Raw genomic sequence first — 23,231 nt, forward strand, 5'->3', positions numbered from 1 at the left:
GACCAGACCACCATTTTTCAACCATTACTCGTCTGCAGTTTGACAAACAAAATCTTAGTTTACTTCTTTTCCATCATCCTCCCATCTTCTGGACAAATCATCCTACCGCCCCCGATACTTTGCCTCTGTGCTCCCCAATACTATACTGCAGAAACAGATAAAACCCCTGATAATAGTAGTACCATGTAGATAGTGCCCTTCAACAATTATTGGCACACAGTGCCCTAAAATAACTGTGCCTAGCAAATAGTGCCCCTGACACTAATAGTGTAAACATAATGTCCCCAAAAAATAATTGTGATAAGCTGATACTGTGCCAAGGTGCCCCCACAGTAATAGTGCTCCCAAAAGTCCCACCAATAGGAATAATTCTCTGCTTGAGGGCACATGGTAGTAATAGTGCTCCTACAGTGCCCCCAACATGTCCCCACTGTGCCCCAGAAGTAATAATGCTCACATAGTGCCCATACTAGTAATCATGTTCCCCATAGACCCCCAGTAGTAATAAAGCCCATCATAATGCCCCCTGTAGTAATAATTCTCCTTATATTGTGCCAGTGCAAAAATATCCCCTTTCAATGCCCCCAATTGAGCTAATGTCCCCATAGTGCCCCATAATGTACTGTCAGCGCAATTCATGCACTTTCATTCTTCTTTGTGTGGTGCCAAATCAATGAGAAGTATTAGTATGTGTACACCATACTGCTTTATAATGAGACCAGACACACTAGGTGGTTTTATGAAAGCATCTTCTCTCTTCCCTGAGTCATGGTAGAAGAGACGCGCCCCTTTATTCACATTACATTGACTTAAATAGCAGACATGACATCACAAAAGGGGTGTTCCTTAAGAAGAGACTATTGGCTCCTTAACCTGATAGGAGTGGTTTCAGCAACTTCAACTGTGTTCATAGGTATATTTGAAAACTGTAATGTAATCCCCTCTTCCCCCTTCCTTATTTACCTTAAACAAAAGAATGCACACATGGCTCAATGGGTGAAACCTTAGATTGATAGGATTGGACACTTCCAATTGGCATCATGGGAATTATCTCTGCAGGCACATTTTAAACCATCGGAACATACAATTTGGAAAGGTTATTGGCAGACATCACTGGATCTAATCCAGTGCTGGGAACTATGATAGGAATTGTGTCCTGTCTTTGAGATCCACAAACAACACACTTTATTATCTTCACAGTCTGCAGATGCATTACTAATTACCAGCCCCCATCCCCCCCCCCCAACCCCCATATGGAGGGGAGTTGAATTCCTAAACACAAGAGGGGGATGTGCAGGTAATAGCAAAATACAGATGGGAGGGGTTATTTTTGAGAGCACATTCCAGTACATGGTGTAGAGGAGGGGCTGACAGAAGAAGCAATAGTATTGTTTGATGAACCACAAGACCCAGAATTACTTTTTAAAGTTACAACAGATGTGGTGGGGGAAGGGATGCCACATGGCAGACTCTCCTTTGTTCCCTACCACACTCAAATCCTCCATCTTACTATACCAATATTGTCCATTCTCAATTTCTTTCAACTTTCTCTCAGTCACTTCCATAGACAAATTCCACCATAACTCAGCTTGCACCAGCCTATTATTATCTCTCAACCAACTTCTCTTTTCCTTCAATACACTTTCCACAATCCTTTCATTTAATCTACCGGTTTCTGGCATATCAATTGCACACAAGAACGATTTTAACTTCATAACTGAAACTTTAGTTTCGATATGCAGCCTCTAGGGGGAACTCTTACATAATACTGTAATAATACCGGAAATCGGTGCTACTTAGTATGACAGAATGCTTTCAACTTTTATTCCTAACTGAAACTTTTCCTTTCTTTCTTGCATCAACTGAGCTGCTGTTAACATCTCTTAACTATATCCTGTAACATTAGAATTTCCCATTATTGTGGTTACACAAAGATCAAACAATTGCTATTATTATCGAGCCCGCTAACTTAAGCGTAGTTTCACAAAGATCAAACGATATCCGATTACTATAAGTAGAGTTGAGCGAACACCTGGATGTTCGGGTTCGAGAAGTTCGGCCGAACTTCCCGGAAATGTTCGGGTTCGGGATCCGAACCCGATCCGAACTTCGTCCCGAACCCGAACCCCATTGAAGTCAATGGGGACCCAAACTTTTCGGCACTAAAACGGCTGTAAAACAGCCCAGGAAAGGGCTAGAGGGCTGCAAAAGGCAGCAACATGTAGGTAAATCCCCTGCAAACAAATGTGGATAGGGAAATGAATTAAAATAAAAATTAAATAAATAAAAATTAACCAAAATCAATTGGAGAGAGGTCCCATAGCAGAGAATCTGGCTTCCCGTCACCCACCACTGGAACAGTCCATTCTCAGATATTTAGGACCCGGAACCCAGGCAGAGGAGAGAGGTCCCGTAACAGAGAATCTGGATTCATGTCAGCAGAGAATCAGTCTTCATATCATAGCAGAGAATCAGGCTTCACGTCACCCACCACTGCAACAGTCCATTTTCATAAATTTAGGCCCAGCACCCAGGCAGAGGAGAGAGGTCCCGTAACAGACAATCTGGCTTCATGTCAGCAGAGAATCAGTCTTCATGTCATAGCAGAGAATCAGGCTTCACGTCACCCACCACTGTAAGAGTCCATTTTCATAAATTTAGGCCCAGCACCCAGGCAGAGGAGAGAGGTCCCGTAACAGAGGATCTGGCTTCATGTCAGCAGAGAATCAGTCTGCATGTCATAGCAGAGAATCAGGCTTTACGTCACCCACCACTGCAACAGTCCATTGTCATAAATTTAGGCCCAGCACCCAGGCAGAGGAGAGAGGTCCCGTAACAGACAATCTGGCTTCATGTCAGCAGAGAATTAGTCTGCATGTCATAGCAGAGAATGAGGCTTCACGTCAGCCACCACTGCAACAGTCCATTGGCATATATTTAGGCCCAGCACCCAGGCAGAGGAGAGAGGTCCCGTAACAGACAATCTGGCTTCATGTCAGCAGAGAATCAGTCTTCATGTCATAGCAGAGAATCAGGCTTCACGTCACCCACCACTGCAACAGTCCATTGTCATAAATTTAGGCCCAGCACCCAGGCAGAGGAGAGAGGTCCCGTAACAGACAATCTGGCTTCATGTCAGCAGAGAATTAGTCTGCATGTCATAGCAGAGAATGAGGCTTCACGTCAGCCACCACTGCAACAGTCCATTGGCAAATATTTAGGCCCAGCACACAGGCAGAGGAGAGAGGTCCCGTAACAGAGGATCTGGCTTCATGTCAGCAGAGAATTAGTCTGCATGTCATAGCAGAGAATGAGGCTTCACGTCAGCCACCACTGCAACAGTCCATTGGCATATATTTAGGCCCAGCACACAGGCAGAGGAGAGAGGTCCCGTAACAGAGGATCTGGCTTCATGTCAGCAGAGAATCCTTCTGCATGTCATAGCAGAAAATCAGGCTTCACGTCAGCCACCACTGCAACAGTCCATTGTCAGATATTTAGGCCCAGCACCCAGGCAGAGGAGAGAGGTCCCGTAACAGAGGATCTGTCTTCATGTCAGCAGAGAATTAGTCTGCCTGTCATAACAGAGAATCAGGCTTCACGTCACCCAACATTGGAACAGTCCATTGGCATATATGTAGGCCCCGGCACCCAGACAGAGGAGAGGTTCATTCAACTTTGGGTAGCCTCGCAATATAATGGTAAAATGAAAATAAAAATAGGATTGAATGAGGAAGTGCCCTGGAGTCCAATAATATATGGTTAAGGGGAGGTAGTTAATGTCTAATCTGGACAAGGGACGGACAGGTCCTGTGGGATCCATGCCTGGTTTTTATGAACGTCAGCTTGTCCACATTGGCTGTAGACAGGCGGCTGTGTTTGTCTGTAATGACGCCCCCTGCCGTGCTGAATACACGTTCAGACAAAACGCTGGCTGCCGGGCAGGCCAGCACCGCCAAGGCATAAAAGGCTAGCTCTGGCCACGTGGACAATTTAGAGACCCAGAAGTTGAATGGGGCCGAACCATCAGTCAGTACGTGGAGGGGTGTGCACACGTACTGTTCCACCATGTTAGTGAAATGTTGCCTCCTGCTAACACGTTGCGTATCAGGTGGTGGTGCAGTTAGCTGTGGCGTGTTGACAAAAGTTTTCCACATCTCTGCCATGCTAACCCTGCCCTCAGAGGAGCTGGCCATGACACAGCTGCCTTGATGACCTCTTGCTCCTCCTCTGCCTTGGCCTTGGGCTTCCACTTGTTCCCCTGTGACATTTGGGAATGCTCTCAGTAGCGCGTCTACCAACGTGCGCTTGTACTCGTGCATCTTCCTATCACGCTCCAGTGCAGGAAGTAAGGTGGTCACATTGTCTTTGTAGCGTGGATCCAGCAGGGTGGCAACCCAGTAGTCCGCACAGGTTAAAATGTGGGCAACTCTGCTGTCGTTGCGCAGGCACTGCAGCATGTAGTCGCTCATGTGTGCCAGGCTGCCCAGGGGTAAGGACAAGCTGTCCTCTGTGGGAGGCGTATCGTCATCATCCTGCCTTTCCCCCCAGCCACGCACCAGTGATGGACCCGAGCTGCATTGGGTGCCACCCCGCTGTGACCATGCTTCATCCTCATCCTCCTCCACCTCCTCCTCATCCTCGTCCTCCTCGTCCTCCAGTAGTGGGCCCTGGCTGGCCACATTTGTACCTGGCCTCTGCTGTTGCCAAAAACCTCCCTCTGAGTCACTTCGAAGAGACTGGCCTGAAAGTGCTAAAAATGACCCCTCTTCCTCCTCCTCCTCCTGGGCCACCTCCTCTTCCATCATCCCCCTAAGTGTTTTCTCAAGGAGACATAGAAGTGGTATTGTAACGCTGATAACGGCGTCATCGCCACTGGCCATGTTGGCGGAGTATTCGAAACAGCGCAACAGGGCACACAGGTCTCGCATGGAGGCCCAGTCATTGGTGGTGAAGTGGTGCTGTTCTGTAGTGCGACTGACCCGTGCGTGCTGCAGCTGAAACTCCACTATGGCCTGCTGCTGCTCGCACAGTCTGTCCAGCATGTGCAAGGTGGAGTTCCACCTGGTGGGCACGTCGCATATGAGGCGGTGAGCGGGAAGGCCGAAGTTACGCTGTAGCGCAGACAGGCGAGCAGCAGCAGGATGTGAACGCCGGAAGCGCAAACAGACGGCCCGCACTTTATGCAGCAGCTCTGACATGTCGGGGTAGTTGTGAATGAACTTCTGCACCACCAAATTCAGCACATGCGCCAAGCAAGGGATGTGCGTCAAATTGGCTAGTCCCAGAGCTGCAACGAGATTTCGCCCATTATCAGACACCACCAGGCCGGGCTTGAGGCTCACCGGCAGCAACCACTCGTCGGTCTGTTGTTCTATACCCCGCCACAACTCCTGTGCGGTGTGGGGCCTGTCCCCCAAACATATGAGTTTCAGAATGGCCTGCTGACGTTTACCCCGGGCTGTGCTGAAGTTGGTGGTGAAGGTGTGTGGCTGACTGGATGAGCAGGTGGAAGAAGAGGAGGAGGAAGCCGAGAAGGAGGAGGTGGCAACAGGAGGCAAAGAATGTTGCCCTGCGATCCTTGGCGGCGGAAGGACGTGCGCCAAACAGCTCTCCGCCTGGGGCCCAGCTGCCACTACATTTACCCAGTGTGCAGTTAGGGAGATATAGCGTCCCTGGCCGTGCTTACTGGTCCACGTATCTGTGGTTAGGTGGACCTTGCTACAGATGGCGTTGCGCAGTGCACACTTGATTTTATCGGATACTTGGTTGTGCAGGGAAGGCACGGCTCTCTTGGAGAAGTAGTGGCGGCTGGGAACAACATACTGTGGGACAGCAAGCGACATGAGCTGTTTGAAGCTGTCTGTGTCCACCAGCCTAAATGACAGCATTTCATAGGCCAGTAGTTTAGAAATGCTGGCATTCAGGGCCAGGGATCGAGGGTGGCTAGGTGGGAATTTACGCTTTCTCTCAAATGTTTGTGAGATGGAGAGCTGAACGCTGGCGTGTGACATGGTTGAGACGCTTGGTGACGGAGGTGGTGGTGGTGTTGGTGGTACATCCCCTGTTTGCTGGGCGGCAGGTGCCAACGTTCCTCCAGAGGCGGAGGAAGAGGCCGAGGCGGCAGCAGCAGAAGAGGCCGAGGCGGCAGCAGCAGAAGAGGTAGCAGGGGGAGCCTGAGTGACTTCCTTGGTTTTAAGGTGTTTACTCCACTGCAGTTCATGCTTTGCATGCAGGTGCCTAGTCATGCAGGTTGTGCTCAGGTTCAGAACGTTAATGCCTCGCTTCAGGCTCTGATGGCACAGCGTGCAAACCACTCGGGTCTTGTCGTCAGCACATTGTTTGAAGAAGTGCCATGCCAGGGAACTCCTTGAAGCTGCCTTTGGGGTGCTCGGTCCCAGATGGCGGCGGTCAATAGCAGGCGGAGTCTCTTGGCGGCGGGTGTTCTGCTTTTGCCCACTGCTCCCTCTTTTGCTACGCTGTTGGCTCGGTCTCACCACTGCCTCTTCCTCCTAACTGCGAAAGTCAGTGGCACGACCTTCATTCCATGTGGGGTCTAGGACCTCATCGTCCCCTGCATCGTCTTCCACCCAGTCTTGATCCCTGACCTCCTGTTCAGTCTGCACACTGCAGAAAGACGCAGCAGTTGGCACCTGTGTTTCGTCATCATCAGAGACATGCTGAGGTGGTATTCCCATGTCCTCATCATCAGGAAACATAAGTGGTTGTGCGTCAGTGCATTCTATGTCTTTCACCGCTGGGGAAGGGCTAGGTGGATGCCCTTGGGAAACCCTGCCAGCGGAGTCTTCAAACAGCATAAGAGACTGCTGCATAACTTGAGGCTGAGACAGTTTCCCTGGTATGCATGGGGGTGATGTGACAGACTGATGGGGTTGGTTTTCAGGCGCCATCTGTGCGCTTTCTGCAGAAGACTGGGTGGGAGATAATGTGAACGTGCTGGATCCACTGTCGGCCACCCAATTGACTAATGCCTGTACCTGCTCAGGCCTTACCATCCTTAGAACGGCATTGGGCCCCACCATATATCGCTGTAAATTCTGGCGGCTACTGGGACCTGAGGTAGTTGGTACACTAGGACGTGTGGATGTGGCAGAACGGCCACGTCCTCTCCCAGCACCAGAGGGTCCACTAACACCACCACGAACATGTCCACGTCCGCGTCCCTTACTAGATGTTTTCCTCATTGTTATGGTTCACCACAACAACAAAAATATTATTTGCGCTGGGTGACCGGTATGGATTTAGTGACAGAATTAGACTTGGAAATGCACAGTAGCGTGTGTGTGAAGTTATTCTGAATGACCCTATGTGCACCTTGAATATTATATACCCTTTTAGGGATAGATTTCAAATAGCTCTGATATAGCAGAAACCACTAAATTATGAAATTGCTAAATTGGGAATTGTATTTCAACCCAGAACAAAAAATGTGCTTTGACGGACACTAAATAACTTTCCCAGCCACAACAGTACAGCGGTAACGAGAGATTTAGCGGGATATAAATTTGAGGCCTAGTATTTAGGCGCTGGGTGACCGGTATGGATTTACTAACAGAATTAGACTTGGAAATGCACAGTAGCGTGTGTGTGAAGTTATTCTGAATGACCCTATGTGCACCTTGAATATTATATACCCTTTTAGGGATAGATTTCAAATAGCTCTGATATAGCAGAAACCACTAAATTATGAAATTGCTAAATTGGGAATTGTATTTCAACCCTGAACAAAAAATGTGCTTTGACGGACACTAAATAACTTGCCCAGCCACAACAGTACAGCGGTAACGACAGATTTAGCGGGATATAAATTTGAGGCCTAGTATTTAGGCGCTGGGTGACCGGTATGGATTTAGTGACAGAATTAGACTGGGATATGGCCAAAAAATAACCACACTATTGCTGGTTAAATGGACTTGGTGTGACAGCTTTTCCAACCACACTACTGAGGGTTAAATGCACTTGGTGACGGGCGCAGCTTGCCCCTGATGTAGTATATATATGGCCAAAAAATGAACAGACAATTGCTGGTTAAATGCACTTGGTGTGACAGCTTCACCCTGATGTAGGCTTTAGCCAAAAAACAACCACACCATTGAGGGTTAAATGTACTTGGTGACAGGCGCAGCTTGCCCCTGATGTAGTATATGGCCAAAAAATGAACAGACTATTGCTGGTTAAATGCACTTGGTGACGGGCGCAGCTTGCCCCTGATTTAGTATATGGCCAAAAAATGAACAGACTATTGCTGGTTAAATGCACTTGGTGTGACAGCTTGACCAACCACACTACTGAGGGTTAAATGCACTTGGTGACGGGCGCAGCTTGCCCCTGATGTAGTATATGGCCAAAAAATGAACAGACTATTGCTGGTTAAATGCACTTGGTGTCACAGCTTGACCAACCACACTACTGAGGGTTAAATGCACTTGGTGACGGGCGCAGCTTGCCCCTGATGTAGTATATGGCCAAAAAATGAACAGACTATTGCTGGTTAAATGCACTTGGTGACGGGCGCAGCTTGCCCCTGATTTAGTATATGGCCAAAAAATGAACAGACTATTGCTGGTTAAATGCACTTGGTGTGACAGCTTGACCAACCACACTACTGAGGGTTAAATGCACTTGGTGACGGGCGCAGCTTGCCCCTGATGTAGTTTATGGCCAAAAAATAAACAGACTATTGCTGGTTAAATGCACTTGGTGTGACAGCTTCACCCTGATGTAGGCTTTAGCCAAAAAACAACCACACCATTGAGGGTTAAATGCACTTGGTGACAGGCGCAGCTTGCCCCTGATGTAGTATATGGCCAAAAAATAAACAGACTATTGCTGGTTAAATGCACTTGGTGTGACAGCTTCACCCTGATGTAGGCTTTAGCCAAAAAAACAATCACACCATTGAGGGTTAAATGCACTTGGTCGCAGCTTGGATGCACTTGGTCGCAGCACCGCACAAGACACAAAATGGCCGCCGATCACCCCAGAAAAAAGTGACTGACAAACGGTCTGGGCAGCCTAAAAACAGTGAGCAATTGAGTATCAGCAGCTCAATGACCCACAGCTGCAGATCGATCAATTAATCAAGTGCTTTGGAGGAGTTAATCAGCCTAATCTCGCCCTAATGTCGCAGCCGCAACCTCTCCCTACGCTAATCAGAGCAGAGTGACGGGCGGCGCTGTGTGACTCCAGCTTAAATAGAGGCTGGGTCACATGGTGCTCTGGCCAATCACAGCCATGCCAATAGTAGGCATGGCTGTGACGGCCTCTTGGGGCAAGTAGTATGACGCTTGTTGATTGGCTGCTTTGCAGCCTTTCAAAAAGCGCCAAGAAAGCGTCACAAAAGCGCCAATAAAGCGACGAACACCGAACCCGGACTTTTATGAAAATTTCCGGGTTCGGGTCCGTGTCACGGACACCCCAAAATTCGGTACGAACCTGAACTATACAGTTCGAGTTCGCTCATCCCTAACTATAAGTAATTGCTATCGACCCCACTAACTTAAGCGCAGTTTCACATAGATCAAACGATATATAATAGTATTGAGCCCACAATCTCTCTTGGTGAAGACCCCTAGTCAATTCACCGGGATACAAAATCTTAATAACTTCCAATTGCCTATGACAATTGGTGTTAACCCTTTCCTCCAGATTCTCATCAGAACTTGGCTGGGATCCAATTCTACGTCACAGGATATCCGACTCAGCTGTCTAACAACTTCCGTTTAGTTCCAGCATGTTCTACCACACAAAGAAGGAATATTTCAACAGGTTCTTCCGTTCTAATGGACAGATCAGCTATAATTTGAACCCTTCTATCGCAATAACACCAATTCAACTCTTGAGAACCCACAAAAGCGGAAGTTTCAGAGGAGATTCATAAGAAATAAAGCTTTCTTACCTTGCCGGCATATGATCTCATCTGATGGTTCCGTTTAAGTCGCTCTCGTGACGTTTGAATCGGAAGTTACGCAAGCTGTCTGTCCCTGTTCGGGCGCCAATTTGTCAGCGCAATTCATGCGCTTTCCTTCTTCTTTGTGTGGTGCCAAATCAAGGAGAAGTATTAGTATGTGTACACCATACTGCTTTATAATGAGACCAGACACACTAGGTGGTTTCATGAAAGCATCTTCTCTCTTCCCTGAGTCATGGTAGAAGAGACGCGCCCCTTTATTCACATTACATTGACTTAAATAGCAGACATGACATCACAAAAGCGGTGTTCCTTAAGAAGATACTATTGTCTCCTTAACCTGATAGGAGTGGTTTCAGCAACTTCAACTGTGTTCATAGGTATATTTGAAAACTGTAATGTAATCCCCTCTTCCCCCTTCCTTATTTACCTTAAACAAAAGAATGCACACATGGCTCAAACATCTGGCTGTTGGTCATCTTGTGGAGAGAAATGTGTACTACAGCAAACCAGATACACATCTCTCACAGTACCAGTATAAAATACCCCTATATAGTGCCCCCAGTAAATGCCCCCATAGTGCTCCTCTCCCCCTTCTTCCTAGTGCCCCCCATAATGTACCAGTATAAAATGCCCCATATATAGTGCCCCAGTAGATGCCCTCAGTGTCCCCCATAATTTGCAAGTATAAAATATCCCTTCTTAGTGGCCCCCATAAATGAGCCCATAGTACGCCTCTCTCCCCTTCCTCATAATACCCACCTTACTGTGCCCCAGTATAAAATACAGAGCCCCCATATAAAATACCTCTTATTTGTGGCCTCAGTAGATGCCCCCATAGTGCCACCTAATAATGTGCCACTAAGATGTGCCCCAATAGATGCCCCCCAATAATGTTCCAGTAACAAATGCCCCATAGATGCCCCCAATCATGTGCATATAACAAGTGCCCAATAGATGCCCCCAATCATGTGACAGTAACAAATGGCCCCATAGATGTCCCCAATCATGTGCCAGTAACAGGTGCCCCATAGATGCCCCCCAATCATGTGCCAGTAACAGGTCCCCCCATAGATGCCCCCAATCATGTGCCAGTAACAAGTGCCCCCTATGTGCCCCCAATTATGTGCCAGTAAGTTGTACCATATAAAAAATATAAACACTTATACTTACCTCCATCAGGCTGGCAGTGGAGCAATGCAGGCCTCTTCCGCCCTGTGTCCTGCGTTGTATCGCTCAAGTGGATCACGCTGCCTGCACTGGCCTCTCCCTCCCCTGCCCCGCTGCAGCACATCTATCTGCATCGCTGTCCTGAGGACGGCGATATAGATGACTATGGAGATGAGAGCTTCCACAATGGAGCTTCCCCCTTTGTTAAAGTTGGCTCTGAGTTAGTACCTAGACGGGCAGGTGTCTCTGTTGCTTTGTTTGTGCTGGTGTGTGAAGTCTGCCAAATAAATGCACCATTTGGACCTGAAACCCGTTGTCAGGTGAAGTAATCTGTGATGACGACCCCCTAAGAGTAAACAATCCCTTACAATATGTACAGTTGCAAGAAAAAGTATGTGAACCCTTTGGAATGATATGGACAAATTGGTCATAAAATGTGATCTGATCTTCATCTAAGTCACAACAATAGACAATCACAGTCTGCTTAAACTAATAACACACAAAGAATTAAATGTTACCATGTTTTTATTGAACACACCATGTAAACATTTACAGTGCAGGTGGAAAAAGTATATGAACCTTTGGATTTAATAACTGGTTGAACCTCCTTTGGCAGCAATAACTTCAACCAAACGTTTCCTGTAGTTGCAGATCAGACGTGCACAACGATCAGGAGTAATTCTTGACCATTCCTCTTTACAGAACTGTTTCAGTTCAGCAATATTCTTGGGATGTCTGGTGTGAATCGCTTTGTTGAGGTCATGCCACAGCATCTCAATCGGGTTGAGGTCAGGACTCTGACTGGGCCACTCCAGAAGGCGTATTTTCTTCTGTTTAAGCCATTCTGTTGTTGATTTACTTCTATGCTTTGGGTCGTTGTCCTGTTGCAATACCCATCTTCTGTTGAGCTTCAGCTGGTGGACAGATGGCCTTAAGTTCTCCTGCAAAATGTCTTGATAAACTTGTGAATTCATTTTTCCTTAGATGATAGCAATCTGTCCAGGCCCTGACGCAGCAGAGCAGCCCCAAACCATGATGCCCCCACCACCATACATAATTCACAGTTGGTATGAGGTTTTGATGTTAGTGTGCTGTGCCTCTTTTTCTCCACACATAGTGTTTCTTCCAAGCAACTCAACTTTGGTTTCATCTGTCCACAGAATATTTTGGCAGTACTGCTGTGGAACATCCAGGTGCTCTTGTGCAAACTGTAAACGTGGAGCGATGTTTTTTTTTTGGACAGCAGTGGCTTCCTCTGTGGTATTCTCCCATGAAATCCATTCTTGTTTAGTGTTTTAAATATCATAGATTCTCTAACAGGGATGTTAGCATATGCCAGAGACTTTTATAAGTCTTTAGCTGACACTCTAGGATTCTTCTTCACCTCATTGAGCAGTCTGCGCTGTGCTCTTGCAGTCATCTTTACATCTTTAGCAGCAGTACTGAACTTTCTCCATTTGTAGACAATTTGTCTTACCGTGGACTGATGAACAGTAAGGCTTTTGGAGATACTTTATAACCCTTTACAGCTTTATGCATGTCAACAATTCTTAATTCTAGGTCTTCTGAGAGCTATTTTGTGAGAGGCATCATTCACATCAGGCAATGCTTCTTGTGAAAAGCAAACCCAGAACTGGTGTGTGTTTTCTATAGGACATGGCAGCTGTAACCAACACCTCCAATCTCTTCTCATTGATTGGACTCCAGTTGGCTGACACCTCACTCCAATTACCTCTTGGAGATGTCATTAGTCTAGGGGTTCACATACTTTTTCCACCTGAACTGTGAATATTTAGATGGTGTGTTCAATAAAAAAACATGCTAACATTTAATTATTTGTGTCATTATTTTAAGCAGACTGCGATTGTCTATTGTTGTGACCTAGATGAAGATCACATTTTATGACCAATTTGTGCAGAAATCCATATAATTCCAAAGGGTTCACATACTTTTTCTTGCAACTTTATATATGTAAAATCACCAAACCGAGTGGAGGAATAGCCATAGCAACTAAAGATATAGCCCTCCAATTCCAGAACTTTTACCAGTCACTATACAATATTCCTAACATGAATCCATGACTGGCGCCCCACATACTTAAGAATCTATTAACACATTCCTTCACTCTGTAACACTCCCTAAACTAAATGACAATCAGAGAACCACATTGGGATCACGGTTTAAGCCAGAATGATTAATTCTGGCTATTAAACAACTACCTAGAGGAAATGCCCCAGGCACATATGGCCTCCCAGCCCTATATTATCGCACATTCAGCAACTCCCCGTTTTTGCAGAACCACACTGGGATCACGGTTTAAGCCAGAAGAATTAATTCTGGCTATTAAACAACTACCTAGAGGAAAGGCCCCAGGCCCAGATGGCCTCCCAGCCCTATATTACCGCACGTTCAGCAACTCCCCGTTACCACACTTGCTGTCCATATGTAACCAATCTCTCCATGGTTAAAGCCACTCTCGAAGCATGGAAATTGCTCCACCTGCCCTGTCCACTCATACAAGTGAGAGATGTATTAAATTGGGCCCCTATTGAACTGAGGCAGAGTCTTACCACTTTGATCCGTGGTTCTACTGTTCCTTTTATCTCTCTATTTGACAAAGAAGGGGAAATAGCCTGCAGAGTTACCATACAATCACAACTACCTGGGTCAGAGGCCTCCGTGGGAAAGAAAAGGGGACATTCTTCCACATATGGTGGACTTGCCCTCCACTTCAATATTGGTGGATAGATATTTTTGGAAAAAGCAATGCTATCTGCAAATCCAATGTGCCATTTTCCCCTCAACTAGCTCTTTTGGGTGTACCCCCCCCCAACCCCCCCCCTTAAGTCATTATGGCCGCTCGAAACTGTTTGTCAACCGACCCCCCCCCCCCTTGACCACTGGATAAGTAGAGTTGATTCTATTTACAGATTTGAAGAAATAGCGGCATGGGAAAACCGTGCGTATACTAAGTTCAAATCTGGTTGGAAAGACTGGGCAAAGTATAGGAAATTCAAAAGATAATACTAACCTGACCCAGATATCCCAGGATATATAGGCCAATCTGTTAATTGACCTCATTCAACACCAGGTGTAGCACCTACTCAATGTGTGTTCCTGTACAGTTTTTTGTTGTTCACACTGTGCAGTATAAATGACTGTAGGTGTATTTTTTAACCTTCAATAAAGCTTTTTGAAACACAAAAAAATGCTGTTGGGAGAATGAGAGACCTGGAGCAGTTTGTAAAAAAAGAGTGGTCCAAAATTCCAGTAGAGAGGTGTAAAAATCTTGTTGATGGTTATAGGTAGCAATTGATTTCAGTTATTTCTTCTAAAGAGTGTGCAGCCAAATATTAAGTTGAGGGTGACAGTGAATGTGTCCTGTCCATTTTTACATGAAATTATATCATTTTTGGCTTTTTTTCAGTTTTTTTTGTGTGCAAAGGACTGGGGCCTTCTTCTGCCCTATCTCATGTCCGCTGTGCGAGATGTGCCCCAGGCCTCTACTGGGTTTTCGCCATTCAAATTGCTATATGGCAGACATCCTCGCATTTTTTTGGATGTAGCCAAAGAGGCATGGGCACAGCAACCCACTCCACATATTGTGTGCTATGCATTTGTATCTCCACCCCCCCTCCAAATTTATACAAATGTAGTTGTGCAAAACCTAACTGTGATAACACATGGCACAGTATTTTCTTGGTTATCTCGTGGCAAAAGCCATTGAAATCCATTGAAAAGTTATCTTTTTCTTGCCATTCTTTAATTAATCCGTTAACCATCAAGTTTAGCTCGGCTGCATCTATGTGTTAAAGAGATGGCAAAAACATGATGTGAACCCAGCCTAACCATATCAAAATAACGATGGCTGCATCTGTAATTTTAAATGTATTTCCCAGATACTATTAAAACAAGATTAAGGGGTTGAATATAACAACTTTTGCCCATGACATTGTTTGCATACATTTTTTTTTTTCGATTTTACACCACTATAGTCACTTTCAAAAGGGATGGAGCTTGGTGTTAGGGGTTCAACCTGTGACATGGCAAAAATTGATCTAACTTAAGATGTAGTTTATGCCAGATTACAGTCTACTGCCGCAAGGTTTGCAAATGAAGAAGCCTGCACATCTCATGAATGAAAGTTCAATCTTAATATATTCCCCCTTATCTTTTTCTATGCATTGAGTTTTAAAGCCACAATGTTCTTAGTATGCTATTTGTTCTTGGTTTAGACCCTTTAAAATGCCCCTGTCAACCAATATGTTAGGCTAGCGGTAAATACAACAATATGTATGTTTGATACATCCCTTCCTGTATTGAGAATTAACTATTTAACCAACTGATTCTTTTTTTCCCTTTTCAGGAGACAGGTGCAAAGCCCCAGAATATAGCAAGATGAAGAATGCATTAATGGAGTCTCAGAACCAGAAATATGTCAGAAAGGGAAATGAGAATGAAAATATGGACAAATTTGGTCTAAAAAAGATGTTGGTTGACCAAATGATTAAGTATTTTGATGAAGACAGCAATGGATTGGTGGACACTAATGAATTATCTCAGGTAAATGATTGATTTCTGTTACCAGTGTATAAAAATTATGTACATAAATGTTTGTTTATCCTTCTATGCCAACATCAAGGAGCTGAGTAAGGCAATACTCACTTGACAGTGAAGAAAAAAGGGCTATTAAAACGTATTAACTGCAATTTTATTCATGGCCGTTCCTTTAAGGATGCTTGTCTGAAAAACAGCCATTAAAAATGGACATCTTGAATTACACTGTTGTGTGAATAAGGCCTTATACAAATCCACTGGTTCACCCGGCGGTCGGTTCGCGGCGAACATATGGCGTATATTCGCACCCGCCATATTTTTTTACATTGTGAAGAACTTTGACCCATGACACATCCATCAGGTGGTACAGGACAGCCAATTGAACAGTTTCAGCCCATGGACATACCCCCTACCTTATAAATAGACCCGATCTGGCCACCATTTTACATTCAGTCTTTTGTCAGTGTAGGGAGAGGTTGCTGTGTGGAGCAGGGAAAGACTGTTAGGGACAAAAACGCTATCAAATTGGTGTGCTATTGATAGGTGTGCAGTACACAGGGGTGCAATACACTTATAATATACTTTCTAACATTTGGGTACAGCAGCATTTGTTTGCAAAAAAACTGATAGACGTGGGGTGTTATATACCAATAATATACTTTCTATATAGTGCATTTGGGTACTGCAGCATTTGTTTACTGTTTTGCTGCGTTCCCTCTGCTACACACAGTGACAAATGGTATTGGAAAAAATAATTATAACTGATGTGATATACCAGTCGCCCCCCAAAAAAACTGGTAGAAGTGGGGTGTTATATACCAATAATATACTTTCTTTATAGTGCATTTGGGTAGTGCAGCATTTGTTTGCTATTTTGCTGCGTTACCTCTGCTACACACAGTGACAAACGGTATTGGAAAAAATAATTAGAACTGGTGTGCGCATGTGCGTATGCGAAAATCATATTGCTGATATTTCGCATAAAAAATAATAATGGAGATCGCAAATTCGAATAATACTTCTGGTATGTCACTGTCCATGTTGTGGGACTATTTGTGCACTTCTAGTAATTATTTCTTGGCTGCAACTATGAGCTGAAGGTGATTCAGGTTCGCCTGCCATTAAAATAAATGGGACCCGCCACAAACTTGCGGTTCGCAAACGAAAAGCTGTCCTTTGTGGGAGGTGCATCGTCTGTGTCCTCTTTATTCCTCCAGACATGCACCAGTGATGGCCATGGACTGGTTTGGGTGCCACCCTGCTGTGAACACGGTTCCTCCTCCTCCATCTCCTACTCCTCATCCTCCACCTTGTCATCCTTCAGAACTGTACCCTGGCTGGACAATTGTGTACCTGGTGTTTGTGGGTGCAGGAACCCACCCTCGGAGCCACTTGTGAATGACTGGCCGGAAACCCTATGAAATGATCCCTCTTCCTCCTCCTGTGCCACATCCTCTTCAATCATCGCCAGCAGTGGTTTTTCAAGGAGGCATAGAAGTGGGATAGTAATGCTGAGAACTGCATTATCGGCACTGGCCATGTTTGTGGAGTACTCGAAACAGCGCAACAAGGAGCACAGGTCTCGCATGGAGGCCAAGTCATTTGGTAGTGAAATCGTGCTGTTCCGCAGAGCAACTCGCCCGTGCGTGCTGCAGCTGAAACTACACTATTGCCTGCTGCTGCTCGCACAGTCTGGGCAGCCTGTGGAAGGTGGAGTTCCACCTTGTGGACACGTCGCATATAAGGCGGTGAGCGAGAAGGCCGCAGTTACGCTGCAGCGCTGACAGGCAAGCAGCAGCAGGGTGAGAACGCCGAAATCCTGCACAGATGCCCCGCACTTTATGCAGCTGCTCTGACATATCGGGGTAATTTTTAAGGAACCTCTGCACTACTAAATTCAGCACATGCGCCATGCAAGGGATGTGCGTCAAACTGGCTAGTCCCAGAGCTGCTACAAGATTTTGCCCATTATTGCACACCACCAGGCCGGGCTTGAGGCTCATTGGCACCAACCACTCATCGGTCTGTTGTTCAATACCCGTCCACAGCTCCTGCGCGGTGTGGGGTTTGACCTCAAAACATATACGTTTTAAAACTTCCTGCTGTCGTTTACCCCTGGCTGTGCTGAAGTTGGTGGTAAAGGTGTTACGCTGACCGGATGAGGATCCGGTAGAGGATGAGGAAGCGGAGTAGGAGGAGGAAGCAACAGGAGGCAAACTGAAGCGTCCTGCAATCCTCGGTGGTGGAAGGACATGCACCAAACTGATATCCGCCTCAGGACCAGCCGCCACGGCATTTACCCAGTGTGCTGTTATGGAGATATAACGTCCCTGACCATGCTTACTGGTCCACGTATCTGTAGTTAGGTGGACCTTGCCACAGATGGCATAGCGCAGTGCACACCTGATTTTTTCCCCCACTTGGTTGTGCAGGGAAGGGATGGCACACCTGGAAAAGTAGTGGAGGCTGAGCACGACGTACTGTGGGACAGCCACCTCCATAAGGCCTTTAAAACTCAACATCTCCACCAGACAGAATGACAGCATTTCAAAGGACAGTCATTTTGAAATGCTGGCATTCAGGGCCAGGGATCACTGGTGGGTAGGGGGGTACTTCATCTTTCGCTCCAGTGTTTGGGAGATGGAGAGCTGAACGCTTCTGTGGGACATTGTGGAGATGCTTGGTGACCCAGGTAGTAGTGTTGCTGGTAGATCCTCTGTTTGCGGGGTGGCAAGTGGCACTGTTACTCCAGAGGTGGATGAAGAGGCCGAGACTGCAGCAGAAGAAGAAGCAGGAGGAGCCAGAGACCTTTCTTGTTTTTTGAGGTGTCTACTCCACTGCAGCTCATGCTTTGCACTTAGATGCCTGGTCATGCAGGTTGTGCTCAGGTTGAGAACGTTTATGCCTTGCTTCAGGCTCTGATTGCAGTGTGCAAACCTCTCGTGTCTTGTCATCAGCACATTGTTTGAAGAACTGCCATGCCAGGGAACTCCTTGGAGCTGGCTTTGGTGTGTTCGGTCCCTTGCTGCGGTGGGCAGTAGCAGGCGTACTGTCTAGTGGACGGCTGCTCCGCTTTTGCACCCTGCTCACTCTTCTACTGTGCTGGTGGCTCTGTGAGACCACTGCCTCTTCCTCCGAACTAGACAGGTCACTCGCATGACCTTGATTCCATGTGGGGTCGAGGACCTCATCGTCCTCCACATCATCTTCCACCCAGTCTTCACCCCTGCCCTCCTTGTCGGTTTGCACACTTTTGAAAGCCACATCAGTTGACACCTGTGTTTCGTCATCATCCAAGACGTGATGCGGTGGTCCTCTCATGTACTTATCTTGAAACATAAGTGGTTGGGCATCGGTGCACTCAATATCTTCCACTTCTGGGGCAGGGGTAGGTGGATGGCCCTGGAAAACTCTGCTAGCAGAGTCACCAAAAAGCAGAAGAGACTGCTGCATGACTTGGGGCTCAGACTGCTTGACTGATTTGCAATGGGGTGAGGTGAAAGACTGATGGACATCGGCTGAAGGTGCCAACTCTGATCTTTCAGCAGGAGACTGGGTGGGAGACAATGTAAAGGAACTGGAGGCACTGTCAGCAACCCAATCTACTATCGCCTGTACTTGTTCTGGCCTCACCATTCGTAGAGCCTCATTAGAACCGACCAAATACCGCTGAAGGTTCTGTCGCCTACTCGCACCTGAGGAAGGAGTTTCACTTGTGCGTGTAGCTGGCACAGATCGACCATGTCCTCTCCCTGTAACAGGAGCTCCAACAGCAGCACCACAACTGGGGCCATGTCTCTTATTTGACACTTTCTTCATATTTCTCAAATTTAGGATCTTGCCCAAAATAGGTGTTTTTTTATAGCAGAATAGAACAAGATTATCTCACACTGACAGATGCAGACAAGGCCGCAAATTAAATTTTCGGCACATAATGGGTGTTTTCTTATTAACAGAATAGAACAGCAGTATGTAACTCATGTATCTCACACTGACAGCTGCAGCAAAGGCTGCAAATTAAGATTTTTTACCAAAATTTGTGTTTTTTTAATAACAGAATAGAACAACAGTATATAACGCTTGTATCTCACAATGGAAAATGCAGCAAGGGCTGCAATATTAAGTACATTGCCCAGAATATTATTGATGTATTTCAAGATTGTATCTTACACTGATAGATGCAGACAAGACCGCAAATTTAGTTTTTTGCTCAAAATGGTAGCACAGCAGTATCAAAAGCATGTATCTCACGATGACAAATGCGGCAAGGGCTGTAAAATTTATTATATTGCCCAAAAAGGGTGTTTTTTTTTTTTATTACAGAATAGCACAGCAGTATCTAAAGCGTGTATATCACAATGACAGATGCTGCAAGGGCTGTAAAATTGAGTATTTTGCCCAAAAAGGGTGTTTTTTAAAACCCAGAAAATTACTGAAGTATTTCAAGCTTGTTTTCAAGCTACTTTGCCCAAAATGGGTGTTTTTTTTAAAATAACAGAATATGACAGCAGTATATAATGCTCGAATTTCACACTGACAGATGCAGACATGGCCGCAATTTAAGTATTTTGCCCAAAAAGGGTGTTTTTTTATTAACAGAATAGCACAGCAGTATCTAAAGTGCATATGTCACAATGACAGATGCTGCAAGGGCTGTAAAATGTATTATTTTTCCCCAAAAGGGTGTTTTTTTTTTTAAATAACAGAATATGACAGCAGTATATAAAGCTTGTATTTCACACTGACAGATGCAGCAAGGGCTGTAAAATTTTGTATTTTGCCCAAAAAGGGTGTTTTTTAAAACCCTGAAAATTGTTCCTGTATTTCTAGCTTAAATTGCACACTGACTAATGTGGCAGAGGCCCAAGATGGATGGTATTGCCAACAATTTGAATTTTTTAGGCCTAGAAAATTATTACTAAGTATTTCAAGCTTGTTTTTAACAATCACAGATGCAGCAAAGGCTGCGATATTAAGTAGTTTTCCCCAAAATGGGTGTTTTCTTTTTAATAACAGAATATGACTGCAGTATATACTGCTTGAATTTCACACTGACAGATGCAGCAAGGGCTGTAAAATTATTTTGCCAAAAAAAGGGTGTTTTTTTAAAACCCAGAAAATTGTTCCTGTATTTCTAGCTTAAATTATACACTAACTAATGCGGCAGAGGCCCCAGATGGAGGGTATTGCCAAAAATTTGTGTTTTTTGAAACCCAGAATATAATTGCAGTAGTTTAAGCTTCTATTTGATTGTTACAAATGCACATATGCTTTGCTGTTTCACAGAACTTGCATAAAATGGCCGCTGACGCCAACCTAACAGACGAATAAAAGTTATTTTTCTGGGTCCCTGGGCTCAGAGCAGGGTAAAAAGATTGAGCACTGCACCCACAGAACAAAATCTAGGTAGATCGCTGAGTTAACAAGCACTTCTGATTAAAGAATCTGTCCTATTCTCTCCCTCACAGCAGCAGCATCCTATCCTTATACTAATCAGAGCAGAGTGAAGTGTAGCGCTACGTGACTCCAGCTTATATAGAGGCTGGGTAACATGCTGCACTGGCTAGTCACAGCCATACAATTAGTAGGCATGGCTGTGATGCCTTCTCTGCAGCCTTCACCAAAGCGCCATTAACTCGCCAAACACCGAACCTGAACCCGAACTTTTACTGAAATGTTCGGGTCCGGGGTCCAAAAATCGCTCAACCCTATTTATTTGGTAAAAAGACTAATTTATTTGCTAAATTACAGATTTCCTCGCTAAAAGACTAATGTTTTTGCTAAAGGAATAATTTTTCAGATAAAAGAATACTTTATCCAACAAAAAGAAAAAAACATCTCTTGGGCAGCTCTGCTTTCCGAAGAGTCAATGTATTTGCACTGCCCGCACGCTGTTAAATAAGACCGCTCTGTAACACTAAATCACATTGACTGGCTAACAAAAGTGGTTAAATATCAATGTGGACATGCCAAAAACAGTACAATGAGACAACTTTGTGAATCAGGGCCTAATAGAATTGCTTATCTATTAATCAATGTGAGCATGCCACAAACAGTACACTAGAGATATATCAGGATTATGATGTGGTGCAAAAATACCGGCCAGGAAACTCACATGAAGAATAATAAGCTTCTTCTTTATTGAGTTTTTCTTTTTTGTCAATAAAACAATAAAATAGTAGAATGAGACAGGTGTATCACTTCACTTTGTGAATCAGGGCCTAAATAATTGCTTAGCTATTAATGAATTTGCATACACCACAAACAGTAGAATGAGACATGTGTATCACCCCACTTTGTAAATCAGGGCCTAATAGAATAGCTTATCTATTAATCAATGTATCTATAACAGAACAGATTAAGTATTAATTGTGCATAAGGTGAACTAGATAAATGTGCTATATATTAGACCGCTTGTTGACAATGAGTCTCATCCACAGTAAGTCTAGGTGTAACAGAACATAATAAGTATTAATGGCGCAGCAGGTGAACAAGATTCACAGTGCAATTACCTATTATGCTCTCACTATGCATTCACCTACCTGTTATGCTATCCCATTGCTCTCCCTACAGTGTCTAAAAACTCTCCCTACGATCTCCCTACACTGTCTCTGCACTGTCCCTGCACTCTCCCTTTCCAGTATTCTACAATTAAAAGCTATCTAAAAAACACTGTCCCTATCACTTGTCATATCTTTCCCTATACTCAGCTCACATGACAATGGCGAAGGCCACGGGGGATGAGGCTATTAACCTGTTCTGGACACATGACGTACCGGTACGGCATGTTGTCCCGGTACTTAAGGACACATAACGTACTCGTACGTCATGTATAGTTCCGATCATCGCCACTCGGCAGGCGGTGATCGGAACCTGGTGCAGGCAGGTAGAGCAGGCCCCAGGGGACAATGCGCTGGGGGCAGCTGTGACCCCCCGTGTCAGCGATTGCAGCAAACCGCAGGTCAATTCAGACCTGCAGTTTGCTGCGTTTCCGGGTATTTTGGGTCTCTGGGGACCCGATAACCCGGAACAGGATGGTGATCAGTAGTGTGATAATACACCACCAATCACCATCCTGCGATACTGAGAGGTGATGTGACATCACCTTTCAGGATCGCCTCTCATTGGTCGGCTGTGCGGGCGGGCATTTCAAATTAGAGCAGTGCTCCTCTCCTCCTCCTTTTCAGTCCAGGAGAGAGGAGCGCTGCACAGAGCCAACTGCACGTCGGATCTCAGAGCCAGCAACCCCCATCTGTTCACAGATCATCATCCAGCACCCCATCTGTGCCCAGCATCCCCATCTGTGCACCCAGGTATTTAGAGAAAGGTTAGGTTAGGCAGGGATATTTAGGGAAAGTTTGTTGCATCACCCTAAATTGGGTGTCTGGGGTCCACAGCACAGCTTGCCCCCCTGCCCCCCCCCAACTTTTTTTGGGGTGCTAGCATTTATTTATTTTTTCTGCGTACGCTGATTGTGGCTGGCACTTTTAGCATCCGGCCACTGTTAGCGCATCGTACACCCCACCGCTGATCAACTTTGGACGGTTGATCAAGGATTTTGACATTTTCTTAA

General features: G+C 45.5%; 1 protein-coding gene across 1 annotated transcript in view; it reads left to right on the plus strand.

Annotated features, from left to right (window-relative positions):
• Positions 1 to 23,231, plus strand: part of FSTL5 (follistatin like 5) — a 940,713-nt gene that overhangs the window by 475,861 nt on the left and 441,621 nt on the right. The window contains exon 4 of the mRNA XM_044297750.1: positions 15,468 to 15,664. Within this exon, the coding sequence (XP_044153685.1) occupies positions 15,468 to 15,664 (197 nt within the window). The remainder of the gene's footprint in view (positions 1 to 15,467; positions 15,665 to 23,231) is intronic.

Source organism: Bufo gargarizans, chromosome 1 (genome assembly GCF_014858855.1).
Source record: "Bufo gargarizans isolate SCDJY-AF-19 chromosome 1, ASM1485885v1, whole genome shotgun sequence".
Lineage (NCBI taxonomy): Eukaryota > Metazoa > Chordata > Amphibia > Anura > Bufonidae > Bufo > Bufo gargarizans.